Here is a 16,583-nt window from a genome sequence, read left to right as displayed (position 1 = left end):
GCACAGTTCTGGAATCTGCAACAGAAGTAGGATATGGGAATGTTGGAACAGGTCCAGAGGAGGGTCACGACGATGATCAGAGGGCTGGAGGACTTCTGCTATGAGGACAGGCTGAGAGAGTTTGCATTGTCAGTCTAGAGAAGACTAGAAGGAGTCTTTAGAGCAGCCTTCCAATATCTGAAAGTGGCCTCCAAGAAAGCTGTGGAGGGATTTTACACAAGGGCATGGAGTGACAGGACAAAGGGAATGGCTTTCAACTGGAGGGGGAAGATTTAGATTAGACATAAAGAAGAATTTCTTCATGATGACAGTGGTGAGAGACTGGCCCAGGTTGCCCAGGGAAGCTGTGGCTGCCCCATCCCTGGAAGTGCTCAAAGCCAGGTTTGATGGGGCCTTGAGCAGCCTGGTCTGGTGGGAGGTGTCTCTGCCCAGAGCACAGGGGTTGGAACTAATCAGTAATCAAAATCTTGTATCTTTGAATAAAAAATAAGAGATACATATATATTTATTTTTAAACAAGTTCAGTATCTGGATTTTTTTTCCCATAGTGGAACGCACTATTTCCACATTCCCACGTTGTCTTCTCTTTTCCTTTCAAAGACCTTGCGGACGTATTTTGGCGAGTTGCTGCTCCGTGAGATTGTCTTGTTTGCGCTGTCAGAGCCTAGACAATTAGTTTTGAAGATGTTAGTGTTCTCAGCTCCTGGGCTTGATTCCTTGCTAATTCCTCTGGATGCAAAACGCTGCCAAATTCATCCAAGATTTTGGCACTGTTGTTTTTCAGATGTGCGATACGGTCTGAAGAGTCTGAAGGCAAAGCATCTCCATGCATGTAAGGATAGGTTTAACTTCCATGGGAGCAAAGAGTGTTGTGTATCATTGCAAGTAATTTCAGGAGCTGGCTGTTTGCTGTTTTTTAGCATCTCACAAATTCAAAGAAGCTTTTGGTCATAAAATATCCCTTGGATGTTGACTGGTTAAGAATAACCTAAAGAATGGTGAGATTTGACTTTTTTAGCTGCAATGGCAACATCTGTATTGAATTATTGAAAACATTGTATTTATAAAAATGCTGTTGCATATGTTAATCGTGGATTTGAAATTCAGGTTCCAAATTGGCTATTGATTTGCCAGCCTGGTGCTGTCAAAAGCAGACTCACGCGTATCCTCTCTTGCTCTCTCAGTTCTGCTTCAGCAGAAAATATCCATAAAGGTGAATTTTAAATCAAAGTGGTTTGATCTGCGTCTTTTGGAACAGACCTAACAGTTTGTTTCTCACCTATTTATATTTATATTTATATTTATATTTATATTTATATTTATATTTATATTTATATTTATATTATTTAGAGCAGGAATTAATATCTCATCCCCCAATTGTATTTCAGTTCTGAGTTTGTGGCAATCTCTTGTTTGTCTGACATCTTCAGGAGGAGACTAATTGCTTTATTGATTCTCTTTGTAGCAATCCCTTGGCTTTACCGATCGCCAAGCAAGACAGTTTGCTGGAGAAAGACACCATGTTTAAAGACGCAGCCAAAGGCTTGTGTAAGCAGCAATCTCAAGACAGTACGTCGGAAAACGTCCCTGTGACCACTACAACCAAACTCGAACAGGTAATGCCCTGCAGTGGCTGGAAATGTTTCTTAGTCCTTAGGTCTGGAAATACAGATTGCCTATATCTAAGTCATAGAATCTCTAGACTGGAAAAGACCTATGAGATCGTCAAGCCCAACTATACCTGTCCACTACTGAACCAGGTCCCTAAGCACCTCATCTACCTGTCTTTTAAATCCCTGCAGGGATGGGGACTCAACCACCTCCCTGGGCAGCCTCAGCTGCTCAGCTTGATAATCCTTTCAGTGAAGAAATTTTTCTGGAGGTCCAATCTGAACCACCCCCGGTGCAGCTTGAGGCCATTTCTTCTCCTCCTATTGCCTGTCACTTAGGAGAAGGGACCAACACCCATCCTTCTACAACTTCCAGAATGAGGTCTTCTTTTGTCTCCCAGATCGCCCCCCATAGTCAGTGTGGACCTGAAAAGATTTCCCTCTTGACAAATTTCACAGCTGCTTCCTGACAGCTACTGGTGATGGGTCAGGGGCTGCAGAGGTTGGAAGGTGCAGAGCTCCTCCGAGAATCACAGAATGGATTTGCTTGGAAAGACTGTTAAGGTCATCAATTCCAACCATCAATCCAGGCCTTTGACGTCTGTCTCTGACCATGTCCCCAAGTGTGACATCTACTTGTCATTAATTACCTCCAGGGATGGGGCATCCGCAACTTCCCTGGGTAAACTCTGCTAGCATCTTACCATCCACATTGTGAAGATTTTCTTCCTGATGTCTAATTAAATCTTTCCCCTTCCAATGTAAAGCCATTCTCTCTCATCCTATCACTCCATGCCCTTTTAAAAAGCCCCTCCCAAGCTTTCTTGGAGGCCTCTTCAGGTGCTGGAAGGCTGCTCTAAGGTCTCCTATGAGACTTCTCCTGGCTGAACAGCCCCAACTCTCTCAGCTTGTCCTCATAGAAGTGCTCCAGCTCTCTGATCATCTTTGTGGCCTCCTCTGGAGCCGTTCCAACAGTTCCATATCCTTCTTCTGTTGGAGACTTCAGAACTGGGTACAGTACTCTAGGTGTGGTCTCATGAGAGCGGAGTAAAGGGGCAGAATCCCCTCCCCTGACCTGTTGGCCGTGCTTCTTTTGATGCAGCCCAGGATCTGGTTGGCCTTCTGTGCTGTGAGTGCACATTGCTGGCTCATATCAAGCTTCTCATCAGTCAGTACCCTAAGTCCTTCTCTTCAGAGCTGCTCTCAATCACATCATCCCCCATCCTGCATTGAAACTGTGGATTGCCCAGATCCATGGATAGGACCTTGCACTTGGCCTTGTTGAACCTCATGAGGTTCACACAGACCCACTTCTCCAGCTTGTCCAGGTCTCTCTGGATGACATCCCCATCCCTGGAGGTGTTGAAGGCCAGGTTGGATGGAGCTTTGTGTAACCCGATCTAGTGGGAGGTGTCCCAGCCCATGGCAAGGGGGTTGGAACTCGATGATCTTTAAGGTCCCTTCCAACCCAAACTATTTTATGATTCGACAACTGCACCACTCAGCTTGGTGTCATCTGCCAATTTGCTGAGGTTGCACTAGATCTTGCTGTCTGTATCATCAATGAAAATATTAAACAGCGCTGGTCTCCGTACAGACCCCTTATGTAGATTTTAGTTTTCAAAGACCGTATTTCTAAATAACCCTTTTCTTGTGTTTTTTTTTTTTCCCCCACAATTTGGGAAGTAAAATTTTTATTTAGTGCTGATGCTAAAGGAAAGATTTGAACAGCCCCTTCCTTCTCTCCCTGCCTCTTGGGTAGACTAATTCTAATGAGTTTCACTCTCTTTTATTCTTACCAGTTGCTTTCGAGTCTACGTTCTAAGTAATCATGTACTGTTTAATTTTTCAATAGGATCTGTGGAGTCATTACTTGGGTTTTATGTTCATATATTACTGAAATAGATCAGCATGATATTTCCTAAGCTCTGTGTCAGAAATTTCATACATTCTTTCGCAACATGGCATGCAGATTAGGCCTTTGTTGGGGGATCAGAGAGAAAAAAAAAATTCATCTTGTTAAATCTGAAACATGCATTTTTAATAGAGAAAGCTTGTAACTTTTTTTGGCTTAGAGAAACCTAACAGCTCAAATTTATACGTAGCCCCCGGGTTTTTTTAATGGCAAGAATAATGGAAAAAGAAAACCTTAACAAAGTATTATTTGTCATGAAGTAAATTTTTATTACATGAAGCACTAGAAATCGGGATCAAATGATTACATTGATGAGGCATTTTGAGTTTATCTTGGCGTGTATTAACTTTTGCTTTTTCCTAGGTAAAACGCGTTCTTTGATAATCTGAAATGTCAAGGTTTGTGCTGCCAAACAAAGGAAGCAGCATGAATAGTATCCAGAAGTTTATTGTAGCCAGCAATTTCTCTTTCTTTCAGCTGGGAAGGGTATTTTTCTGGTAGCAGATTGAAATTATTGGCCTGGAATCGAATTTTGTGCTTCATGCTACGAACAAATACAGATTAAATCTTTTCCTTTTCTTAACTGGAGCTTTTTAAACAAAAAAAATTATTTTGTCTTAGGCTTATAATTCTTGTTTACATATAATTGGCCATGTGAGCTGTGTGATAGAGTATCCCCTGATGCCCTTTTGATTGTTCTCATGTCACTTATCACATACTCAAGGGACAACCACGTGTATCGGAGCATTACACATAATAGCTGGAATGCATTCTTATTTCAGTGAGGCAGTATTTAAACCAACAAAAATCATTAGAGATTATTATCTTTGCATGTTGTTAAGCAGATGCAATTTAAATCAGTAAATAGAGAACTTCATTGGTAGTATTCAAAAAGCTCAAAAGCTAATAACTTCCAGAGAGGTAGTTATATTGGAACAGAGGATGTATTTCGTGGAAACATAGATTCATAGAAGAGTTTGAGTTGGAAGGGACCTTAAAGATCATCCAGTTCCAACCCCTCTGATGTGGGCAGGGACACCTCCCACTATATCAGGTACCCAAGGCCCCATCCAGCTTGGCCTTCAACAACTCCAGGCATGGGGCAGCCACTACTTCCTTGGGCAACCAGTTCCAGTGCCTCACCACTCTCGTTGTGAAGAAATTCCTCCTTAGGTCTAGTCTAAATCTGCCCCTCTCCAGGTTATACCCATTGCCCCTCATCCTATCACTAGAGGCCTTTGTAAGAAGTCCCTCTCCGGCTTTCTTGTAGGGTCCCTTCAGGTACTAGAAGGTCGCTATAAGGTCTCCTCGGAGTTTTCTCTTCTCCAGGCTAAATAAGCCCCACTCTCTCAGCCTGTCTTCATAGGAGGGGTGCTGCAGCCCTCTGATCATCCTTGTAGAGCTCCTCTGGACTTGTTCCAACAGCTTCATCTCCTTCTTCTGCTTCTCATCAACCAGCACCCCCAAGTCCTCCTCCGCAGGGCTGCTCTCAATCACATCATCCTCCAGCCTGTATTGAAACTGTGGATTACCCCGATCCAGGTGTAGGACCTTGCACTTGGCCTTGTTGAACCTCTGAGCTTCACACAGGGCCACTTCTCCTGCTTGTCCAGGTCCCTCTGGATGACATCCCATCCTTCTGATGTGGCAACTGCACCACTCAGCTTAGTGTCATCACCACTCAGCTTCATGTCATTCATGGCTATTTGTCTTTTATGTCCTGTAAAATATGCATCATCCAATCAGTATGTTAGCCAGATACATGCATCAGGGCAAAAAAATAGAGAAAACTCATCTCTATGCTCAGAAAATGAGATGAGGACAGAATTTGAAGTAGACTACAAAGAAGTTATTATAATAATATAAATTACTTTTACTGCTATGTCAAATTAGTTGTGACTTTAATGCATTGAGGGTTTCTAATTTCCATGTGATTTATCTGTTCCTTGAGCTGTGAATTTTTATGTGAAGTCTCCTAGAAAATGCTGAATCACCAAATCCTTAACTCTGTAGAAAACAGATGTTAATAGAAAAGGAATTTCAATTCCCTTCCTTATTCAGAGTTTAGCTGAGCTCTTCACATTCCTAACCATCTCTCTATTGAGTCAGCATCTCATCCATCATCAGATTATGAAATAAAACAAGCCAGGGCCTGTTCTGTGGCCTAGGACTACATGGGATGGGACCATGCACATCTATAACTCTTCTCCCTCAAAAGATGGGGCTATCCCTAAACATCCTGTGGGAAATAGAATGTTGCGGATGCCTCCTGCCTGGAAGTGTTGAAGGCCAGGTTGGATGAGGCCTTGAGCAGCCTCGATGATCCGGTGGGTCTCTTCCAACCTGGTTATTCTATGGTTCTATGATTCTATGATTCTATGATTCTGCGATCTAGTGGGAGGTGTCCCTGCCCATGGCAGGGAGGTTGGAACAGGATGATCTTTAAGGTCCCTCCCCACCCAAACTGTTCTATGATTCTATGAAATAACCATTGACACAGGACCTAAATGATACCCAGGTATTAACTATATGAGTTCTAGCTGATAGGAGCCAAGAAAGGACAAGGAGTTGTGCTAACAGTTCAGCAAATGTGGAGAAATCCAGGGCAGTGCTCAAATCCAAGCTCTCTTTTATTTACAAATTAAGACATTTCTCTCTAGCATCGTGTAGGTTTAATCACTATAGAGATAGAATAATCATAGAATCGTAGATTCGCTTGGAAAAGACCTTTGAGATCATTGAGTACAACCACATCTGTCCACTTCTAAACCATATCCATGACTACTTCATCTACCCATCTTTTAAACACCTCCAGGGATGGGGACTCAGTCACCTCCCTGGGCGGCCTCTGCCAGTGTCCCAGAACTCTTTTGGGGAAGAAATTTTCCATGATATCTAATCTGAACCTCCCCTGATGCAACTTGAGACCTTTTCCTAGAACCTATCACCTGTCACCTGGGAGAAGACATCAACACCCACCTCGCTATAACCTGCTTTCAGGCAGTTGTAGATGGTCCCTCAGCTACCTCTCGTAAGCCTTATTCTCCAGCCCCTTCTACAGCTTTGTTGCCTTTCTCTTGACATGCTCCAGCCCCTCAATATCCTTCTTGGAGTGAGAAGCCCAAAACTGAACCCAGGAATCGAGGTGTAGCCTCTCCAGTGCTGAGTCTAGGAGCACAATCACTTCTGTGGTCCTGCTGGCCACACTGTTTCTGATACAGGCCAAGATGCTGTTGGCCTTCTTGGCCACTTAGGCCACTGCTGGCTTATACTGAGCTGGCTGTCAACCAACACCCCCAGGTCCTTCTTCTCCAGGCAGCTTTCCAGCCACTCTTCCCCAAGCCTGGAGCTACATGGGGCTGTTGTGTCCCAAGTGCTGGACCCAGCACTTGGCCTTGTTGGACCTCATTCTTTGGTCGCAGCCCATGGCTCCAAGCCTGTCCAGATTCCTCTGTAGAGCCTCCCTACCCTCAAGCACATTGACAATTCCTCTCAGCTTAGTGTCATCTGTAGACTTAGGAAGGGTATGCTCAATCCCCTCATCCAGATCATGGATGGAGATATTGAACACAACTGGACTCAAACTAAGCCTTGGGGATAAATATTTTGATAATGATATGCGATACTATTTTTAGAAGAAAAATATTGATAGGGCCAAATAAGCGTGACTTAGTGTAGAATCATAGAATCACCAGAATAACCAGGTTGGAAGAGACCCACCGGATCATCGAGTCCAACCGTTCCTACCAAACACTAAACCATGCCCCTTAGCACCTCGTCCACCCGTGCCTTAAACACCTCCAGGGAAGATGACTCAACCCCCTCCCTGGGCAGCCTGTTCCAGTGCCCAAGGACCCTTTCTGTGAAGAATTTTTTCCTAATGTCCAGCCTAAATCTCCCCTGGTGGAGCTTGAGGCCATTCCCTCTTGTCCTGTCCCCTGTCACTTGGGAGAAGAGGCCAGCACCCTCCTCTCCACAACCTCCTTTCAGGTAGTTGTAGAGAGCAATGAGGTCACCCCTCAGCCTCCTCTTCTCCAGGCTAAACACCCCCAGCTCTCTCAGCTGTTCCTCATAAGGCCTGTTCTCCATCCCCCTCACCAGCTTTGTTGCTCTTCTCTGGACTCTCTCCAGAGCCTCAACATCCTTCTTGTGGTGAGGGGCCCAGAACTGAACACAGGATTCGAGGAGCGGTCTCACCAGTGCCGAGTCCAGAGGGAGAAGAACCTCCCTGGCCCTGCTGGTCACGCCGTGTCTGACCCAAGCCAAGATGCCATTGGCCTTCTTGGCCACCTGGGCCACTGCTGGCTCATGTTCAGTCGCTGTCAACCAACACCCCCAGGTCCCTCTCCTCCAGGCAGCTTTCTAGACAGACTTCTCCTAGTCTGTAGCGCTGCATTTTGTAGATACAAAATCCTATCTAATTCATCCTGCTCGTTTATGTCTATAGATGTCCTGATGTTTGCTCCTAGTCTCCTAAAAATTGCATGGAAATGAGTGTTTGTCTGTGTGTTTTCAGTATCTAGAAACATTGAGATGAAAAAGATTGTTAGTCCTATGCTGTTGCCAGATGCTGAGGATGTTGGATTGTTCTCCCAGAAAGGGCAATGTCTGCTTTTCTTCCTAGCCTTCACCTTAAGGAGAACAATAAAACAAATAAAATTCATCTTCATTGTCCATCCTCAAAATAGACACCATGAGAGTGTTTTAGTACAATCTGAACAACCAATTTAAATAATTTTACTGTCGTTAACAGAATTTTCTGTTTCTAGGCATTATGCTGAGATGTAAAAGTGGTTTCTTTGGCCTGACATAAAAAAGGAATCAACCTACATTTTGCATGTAGATCATAGTTTACAAGTATTAATATTTATTTTGTCTTTAATTAGATTTCTCTTATCACTCTTCTTTTCTCTTCTGCCTCCTATTCTTTTGTATTTCTTTGTTTCTGAGGCATTTACTTCGCTTTGCAGAGCTTATGTTATTCCTCCTAAATCTAAAAACTGTTAAGCTGATTTCATTCCCCACTTATGGCTAAAGTAGCTGCTTCTGAGTCTCTTCTAGTCTCCTTGACAACACGATTTTCACTTCTTATTCATTTCCTTCTATTCTGCAGGAAAAATTCTAATAGAATTTAAAAACCTGTGTGATGAAGAGTAGTTGCAGAGCTTTTTAAATACTAGGCAATAAATAGATGACAAGTGCACTAACTTTGATAGTCTTAATTTCTTCTGCCATAAACATTTAATGAAGAGAACAGGAGGATTGCATTTAAGCTGGGAATATTCATGGGTTCAGGGTTGGCAAATGGCACTCAAATAAAAGTCTTTGTTCTTAAGAGCCTGTCAGACTCATGAGGTTATATACCTTAATATTTATAATAATTTTTGATGTTTTTCTCTTGATTAGGAATGATGATGTGTAATTGTTTGGGTGGAGTTACAGCTTCCCAGCTTCCAGTTTCCTAATGCATTTTCTCCCATGAATTCTAGTGATCTAGGTTTATATTTTCAGTTAGAATCTTACAGTATGGAATAATTAGCTGTGAATTTACTTTATTTCTCTAATTTGTGTTTTCTAGATCAAGCTAATGCCTCCAGCTCCAAACGATGACCTGGCATCTCTGAGTGAGCTAACTGACAGCAGCCTGCTTTATGAGATTCAGAAGCGTTTTAATAATAATCAGATATACGTGAGTTGCTTTTCATTTACCAAGAGTTAAGCTTTCAAAGAACAGCAAATAAGTGAATAGTAAAAAGAGGTTTACTAGCCTAAGTACTTGCCCCGCACTCGTATCTAATAGTTAAATGTGTGTGTAAGCCCTGCAATTTCTCAAGTTTATCTAGGAAAATCAGAAATGAAGTGATGAATAGCATTTCAGGTAGGCTTGGATAAAACTCATGTGCTCATGTCTCAATTTTGCATAATCAATACAGCATTTTTAAATTCTGTCAACCATCCCTCAAAAAATTGCTTGATGAACTTACGTGGCAGGCATGTCACATTTTTGAAGTTTTGTCGTAAATGACGAATTAACTGTCAAAAAAAAATCGACTAATAATATACACAGTTCAATTCTTCTGTGCATAATATTCCATTATGAAGAACTGAGTTTTATTACAAAAAGAATAATTAATGCCATTTGAATTGTAAATATAGATGTTAATTTAAAGTTAGGAAGTTAAAAGCTCTGAATTTGTCAACTGCGTTTAATATGTTGAGAGCTTGGTTTTAGAAGCTTTGCCAGAAGTCCTTTTTGGAGGAAAACCATTAGCTTCTTTAAAGATTGAATTTATTATCATAAAATCATTAAGGTTGGAAAATATCTCTAAGATCATATAGTCCAACTGTTAGCTCAGCACCACATAGAATCGTAGAATGGTTTGGGTTGGAAGGGGCATTAAAGCCCATTTATTTCCAACCCCTCTGTGATGGGCAGGGACAAATCCCACCAGACCAGGCTGCTCAAGGCCCCATCCAACCTGACCTTCGACACCTCCAGGAATGGGGCATCCACAACCACCATGTCTGCTTAACCATGTCTTATATCTTCTTTTTTTCAGACCTACATTGGTGATATACTATTGCTGGTTAACCCCTTTAAAGAACTTCCTATTTATTCTACCATGGTAAGCATTCTCTCTTTCAAATATTACAATGTTGATCTTCTTAAGAGGATTCATCCATTTCAATTGACAGGAAAACCCACTGGAATTAATTAACATAGGTGGTCCTTTTCATGCTGGGAGCATTTTAGTTTTAAAGTTATAGCAGAAACATTTTAATTTCTTCCAAAATGTCACTGTTTTTACTTGTTCTGAATTGAAAAAATTTTGAAAATTTTGATAGGAATGGTTGGACTCGATGATCCGGTGGGTCTCTTCCAACCTGGTTATTCTATGATTCTGTGATTCTATGAAAAGCAGCCATTTGCTAATTGTTTCTATTACCAGTAGCACTTCCAATTGTGTAAAACCAGTTCCTGATATATAATATGATTTTGGTGGGTTTTGCTACTGCTGAACTGGTGCTTACAGTTCATGCAGTGGTTGGTTGAGCTCACATCATCCGTTTTCTCCCCCTGACCATGGACAGGGACACCTCCCACCAGACCAAGGTCGCATCCAACCTGATATTCAACACTTCCAGCGATGGGGCAGCCACAACTTCCCCGGGCAGCCTGTGCCAGTGTCTCACCACCCTGAATATTCATGAATATCAGAACTTCAAATACTCTGTCATGAATATTCTCCTCCTAATGTCTCATCTAAATCTTCCCCCTTCCAATTTAAAGCCATTCCCCCTCATCCTATCACTCCACGCCCTTGTGAAATATCCCTTCCTAGCTTTCTTCTACCCCCCTTCAAGTACTGGAAGGTGGCTCTAAGGTCTCCCTGGAGCCTTCTCTCCTCCAGGCTGAATCACAGATGCTATTCTATGTTGTAGAAAGATTATTTGAGCAAGACCTCTCTGTCACGGAATAAATGAAATTGTTTATGACTTAAGCCTTTGATTGCAATTTCAGCTTTTCATGGGATAATCGTATTTCATTTTACATGATTTTTATGTCAAGACATTGGAGAGCTATAAACGTGAGGTATAAGAAAATAACTTGCTAGGTTTTATTTTATGTAAAGCAAACCCCGTTTTTTTAAAGCACTCTAGTCATGTTTAATTTTTGATCTTAATTAGATCTTCTATGCTAACAGCTCTGTTTTCTTTAATTAAAACCATCATAGATACTGTAATCCACTGTAACCACCTCAGCACATACAGAGATTCTATTCATATTGCTTCAAGAGCTATACAAATGACCCAGAATTAGTGTGATGAGACCTAATTGCTTCAAAATGTATTGATCGTGTTAATTTTCTACAATTTTTCAGGTCACCCAGCTTTACTTAAGTAACTCTGGAAAACTGTGTTCCTCACTTCCCCCACATATATTTTCCTGTGCTGAAAGAGCTTACCACATGCTATTCCAGGAGCAGCGTCCCCAGTGCTTTATCCTCAGGTGAGAATTTATCTTTCGATTAACTCATTTGTAACTCCTGCCTTTCAGCTCTTTCCCCCAGGACTCAGCAGTCGAGATTTCCCTTTTAGTTTTTCCTCTAACTGATTTCTTTCTGTGTACTGATCTCTGTATCATACGTTAGAGCAAAGTAGAACTGGAGAAGGTTTAATTATAGCTCAAGTTCAGCAAGTCTCTCGGGGGATTGCCACTCCATTTAGCTGCATCTAATTAGGAACAAAGAGTTAATGGTAAAGATTTGAAAACCACTATGTGTGTTTGTGGATTAGAAACAGAAACTAATGGGAAGTCCTTGATTAAATTCTAAACCTCTGGCTTGGGGCACCTGTAATAGAGTTTCCACTGTACCTCACTAGTTTGTGTAGCCATGAACTTGTAATTTAGCTTTCCGAGTTCAAAATTTACTTTATTCACAACGCTGTTTTGATGTTAAATATCTTCAAGCTTGTGAATAAACGTATTAGAGATCCCCGGTGAAACAGTTTCATCCAGATATGCCAGTTTTATAATGGGGAAACTTTTAATTCACTTAAAAGTCTTGATCCCTGAATCTGTTAATCCCTTTTCTTCCTTCGCCCTAGCTGAAAGGCAATGAGTTTGGTGAGTTTGGGTAGCTGCTGGAAGAAATTTGTTGCTCAGCCTTTTCACTTGGATAACTGCTGTGGCTGAAATATTGGGAAGGTTTGCAGAGCTTCGTGGGAGATAGAGGGGAGAGGTGGGAGGATGGAAGCTTGACTTCTATTTGGCCAGGAATAAAAGCTGATCTATTTGATAAACCTTGTAATTGCTCTTGAGCTACCGTAATTATAAGGGAATTGAATCCTATGAAATAGAGAGGATTTGATACTAAAAAGCAGCTAATAATGCTTTTTTAGAGTTGCAAGAATTCAAATGAACACATAAACACAATGGTATGTATGCATTTTTGTTGCATTCTCTTTATGTCGACAGACTCCTGTGAGTATTTGAAGTTCTGTATATTGTCTTCAAATACATCTGAATATCGTAATTAAGTGTTTCTTCTGAAAGCATAGCTTATAAAAAACTAAATAAGTTTCTAAATTTTAATTGTATAAATTAATTACATGAGGAACTGACTGTTGATTGGTTGAAACAAATGATAACCATTTTATAGGTTTGATATTATAGGTTTATAGGCTTTGATTTTATAGGTTTGATAGGAATGGTTGGACTTGATAGGAATGGTTGGACTTGATGATCCAGTGGGTCTCTTCCAACCTGGTGATTCTATGATTCTATGATAGCCTAATCAGAATGGAATAGTTACTTATTTGTCCAGGAAGCAGTGACATTTGAGCGGATGTACAAGCAAAAATGGGAAATAATTCCTGTATGTTCACGTTACCTTCTTGTAAATATTAACTCTTGTTTAGGTAGAGTAACTTTAATAAAATAAGAACAATCCTAAGGCAGTATTTGCAGCATTTTCTTCAAAGTAGAAATCTGGAACACACATAATTGATTAATAATTAATTGGCCTCTTCTCCCAAGTGATGGGGGACAGGACAAGAGGGAATGGCTTCATGCTCTGCTGGGGGAGATTTAGGCTGGACATTAGGAAAAAATTCTTCACAGAAAGGGTCATTAGGCACTGGAACAGGCTGCCCAGGGAGGGGGTTGAGTCATTATCCCTGGAGGGGTTTAAAGGACGGGTGGACGAGGTGCTAAGGGACATGGTTTAGTGTTTGATAGGAATGGTTGGACTCAATGATCTGGTGGGTCTCTTCCAACCTGGTTATTCTATGATTCTAATATCTTTGTGAAGTTGCCTCTACATATAGAAAGAGAAGAAGCAGAGAATAATACTCATACCTCACGAAAAAGGCTGGCTGCCAATTTAAGAATTGTGCAGCAGTACGCAAAGAATATTGTACTTAATACAAATGGCTTTGAAGGACTTGGGGGTGATGATTGGTGGGAAGCTTGACATGAGCTGGCTGTGTGCACTCACAGCCCAGAAGGCCAACTGTGTCCTGGGCTGCATCAAAAGAAGCATGGCCAGCCCGGTGAGGGAGGGGATTCTGCCCCTCGATTCCTCTCTTGTGAGACCTCATCTGGAGTATTGTGTCCAGTTCTGGAATCCCCAACAGAAGAAGGATGTGGAGCTCTTGGAACAGGTCCAGAGGAGGCTACAAAGATGATCAAAGGGCTGGAGCACCTCCTGTATGAGGACAGGCTGAGAGAGTTGGGCTTGTTCAGCCTGGAGACGACAAGGCTATGAGGAGTCCTTATAGTGACTTTCCAGTACCTGAAGGGGGCCTTCAAGAAAGCTGGGGAGGGACTTTTTACAAAGGCTTGTAGTGGTAGGACTAGGGGCAATAGCTATAAACTGGAGAGGGGCAGATTTAGACTAGACATAATGAGGAATTTCTTCACTGTGTGAGTGGTGAGACACTGGAATGGGTTGCCCAGGGAAGTTGTGGCTGCCCCATCCCTGGAGGTGTTGAAGTCCAGGTTGGATGGGGCCTTGGGCAGCCTGTTCTGGTGGGAGGTGTCCCTGCCCATGTCATGGGGGTTGAAACTGGATGATCTTTAATGTCCCTTCGAAACCAAAGTGTTCTGTCATCTTTGTAGTCCTCTGGACCCGTTCCAACAGCTCCATATCCTCCTTCTATTGAGGATTGCAGAATTGGACACAATTCTCCAGATGAAGTCTCACAAGAGAGGAACAGAGGGGCAGAATCCCCTCCCTTGCCCTGCTGGCCACTTTTCTTTTGATGCAGCCCAAGGTCTGATTGGCCTCCTGGGCTGTGTGCACCCATCGCTGCCTCATGTCGAGCTTCTCATCAACCAGCACCTCCAAGTCCTTCTCCTCAGGGCTGCTCTCAATCACATCCTCCCCCGTCCTGTATTGAAAACGTGGCTTGCCCCAACCCAGGTGTAGGACCTTGCACTTGGCCTTTGTGGAACCTCATCAATAATAGCTCAAGAAACTATTTACCTCCATTTCTGTCACCTGATCTTGTGTGTGGGCATGAACTTCATATGTGGTCAAAATGGACTTCCTTTCTTTGCTTTTGTCAGGAATAAATTAAGTAAAAGTAGATTATCCCTGTGAGTATGCACTAGTTTCAAGATATCACTTGATATCTATAAGATACATCATCGTGGCACATGAGGAATCTTTCTATTGCACGATGAGTACAGTTTTGCCTTTTGTTGTAATCATTAGCAAATGAAAAATGATGATTATTTGAGCAAGAGTGCTCTGTCATGGATTAAATTATTATTTTTTATTATTAATTATTTATTCTTATTATAGAATAAAACTTTATTTAATTTTACGTCCGCTTTACTTTTACTTATAATAAGACTTTTTACCATAAGCAATTTTTAGTATAAATTTAAAGCATAATTATGCCTTAGCTTTATTGTAAGGACTTTACCTTGAGAAGAGGCCATTGTTTTGATGCACATGCTGTGACATGGTATGGACCAGGGAGAATTAGAACCATACCAGTATTATACTTTTCCTGTGTAATCCTTAAAATATGTCTGGCTTAACCACTGACTGCCAGAGAAGGATCAAGTGACTTTAAAATCCTGTTATTTCTTTATAGAAGCCTTTTATTCTCAGTGTATCAAGATGTCCACAGTCTTTTCAAAGAATATTAAGAAATAAACCCTTATTCTTGTCAATTCTGTCATCTCACTCAATCTCTGAAGCTTGGTTATTTTGTGGAGATAACGTTTATTTTCTATTAACTGTGCTTTTCAGTTTGTTTTCTTTTTCTACCGAAGACTAATTAGAAAAAGATACTTCCCATGAGTTTAGTGGCCATTACTAATGATTCATGAATTACTCTTTTATTGGACGCATACTGTCGCTAATGAATTCTGCATGCAGCGTAACCCTTAATGATGGTGTTTTTCTTAGTCTAGTCATTTTTGCCTCCCACATTTTCCAAGGATTTGATAATGAAGAGAGATGAAGGCACCTGGAGTTGTCTGAGTTGGAATTATGGTCTTTGAAACCCTTGCTAAACTACCAGCCTCTACTTTCTGATCTTAAAGTACAACTTGAATTTTCAGCCCCTTTGTGTGTTCAGGAGATGTTCGTGGCTTCTGGCAGGGCAGAGTCTTACCGCACTATTTATTTCATGCTTGAGCCTGACTAGGATCCAGGAATTTTACATTTCTGTTCCAAAACCCCTTACGACAAGCTTTCCCAAAGCTTTGCTAGCTCACATCACTGAGATCAGAATCTTTATAAATTAGACTTTCATCTATCAGCTGTTGTGCTTGTTGCATTGTCCTGTTCTCTCTCTTTTTCATAGAACTACCATCTGGTTTCTGTTTATTTGATTTTTACTTTTTGTCTCTAGTGATATATTTAGAGTAGAAGCCCTTCAGGGACAGGTATTGTCTATGTTGTATTCTTAGCCAGATGTGGCTTGTAGAATCATAGAATCATGGAATAGTTAGGGTTGGAAGGGACCTAAAAGATCATCTAGTTCCAACTCCCCTGCCATGGGCAGGGACACCCCATTAGATCAGGTTACCCATGCTTGGAGTCTCCTGACCCTACACAGATGATTGTGATAATGTCAGTGATTAAATATCTGGAAGCAGAGACTCCACCCTTTTGTTTGGGAATAACCAACAGAGATTAAGCAGTGAGTACTCCTTTGATCACAGGGAAAGGGTTTGTAGCTGCAGGTCTACAGTAGCTTCCCCCGAGGACAAAAATCAAGCTAATAAAAAGTCATCACTTCTGTCATGAGTGTAGCTGTTGCCAGAGTGCTAAGCTAATTGCTAGTTGCATGATGTAAGAGACTGATTCCTTCTGGCTGCCTCAAATCACTTTTTTTCTGTCTTAAACCACTGTTGAGGCTGCAGTAGAGGCAATGCCCTTCAACGCTTTATCTCTTACAAGCAGCCCAGCCGTGCTTGCTGCCTGAAGAGGTCATGCTGTGGTCTTGCCATTAGGGAGAGAAGGGGTAGATTGATACCTTGGACCTCTATGCTCCCCCAAACTCAGTTCCAGAACCTTCCTAGAAGAAGCATT

The 16,583-nt window shown here is 41.8% G+C and overlaps 1 protein-coding gene across 3 annotated transcripts in view; it reads left to right on the top strand.

Moving 5' to 3' along the window:
• Positions 1–16,583, top strand: part of MYO16 (myosin XVI) — a 303,016-nt gene that overhangs the window by 133,887 nt on the left and 152,546 nt on the right. For all 3 annotated transcript variants that reach the window (XM_069883455.1, XM_069883453.1, XM_069883454.1), the window contains exons 10-13: positions 1,466–1,616; positions 9,104–9,214; positions 10,086–10,151; positions 11,409–11,536. In XM_069883455.1, the coding sequence (XP_069739556.1) occupies positions 1,466–1,616; positions 9,104–9,214; positions 10,086–10,151; positions 11,409–11,536 (456 nt within the window). The remainder of the gene's footprint in view (positions 1–1,465; positions 1,617–9,103; positions 9,215–10,085; positions 10,152–11,408; positions 11,537–16,583) is intronic.

Source organism: Phaenicophaeus curvirostris, chromosome 1 (assembly GCF_032191515.1).
Source record: "Phaenicophaeus curvirostris isolate KB17595 chromosome 1, BPBGC_Pcur_1.0, whole genome shotgun sequence".
Taxonomy (NCBI): domain Eukaryota; kingdom Metazoa; phylum Chordata; class Aves; order Cuculiformes; family Cuculidae; genus Phaenicophaeus; species Phaenicophaeus curvirostris.
The sequence above is the reverse complement of the archived record's forward strand: the minus strand, read 5'-3'. Positions and strand labels throughout refer to the sequence as shown.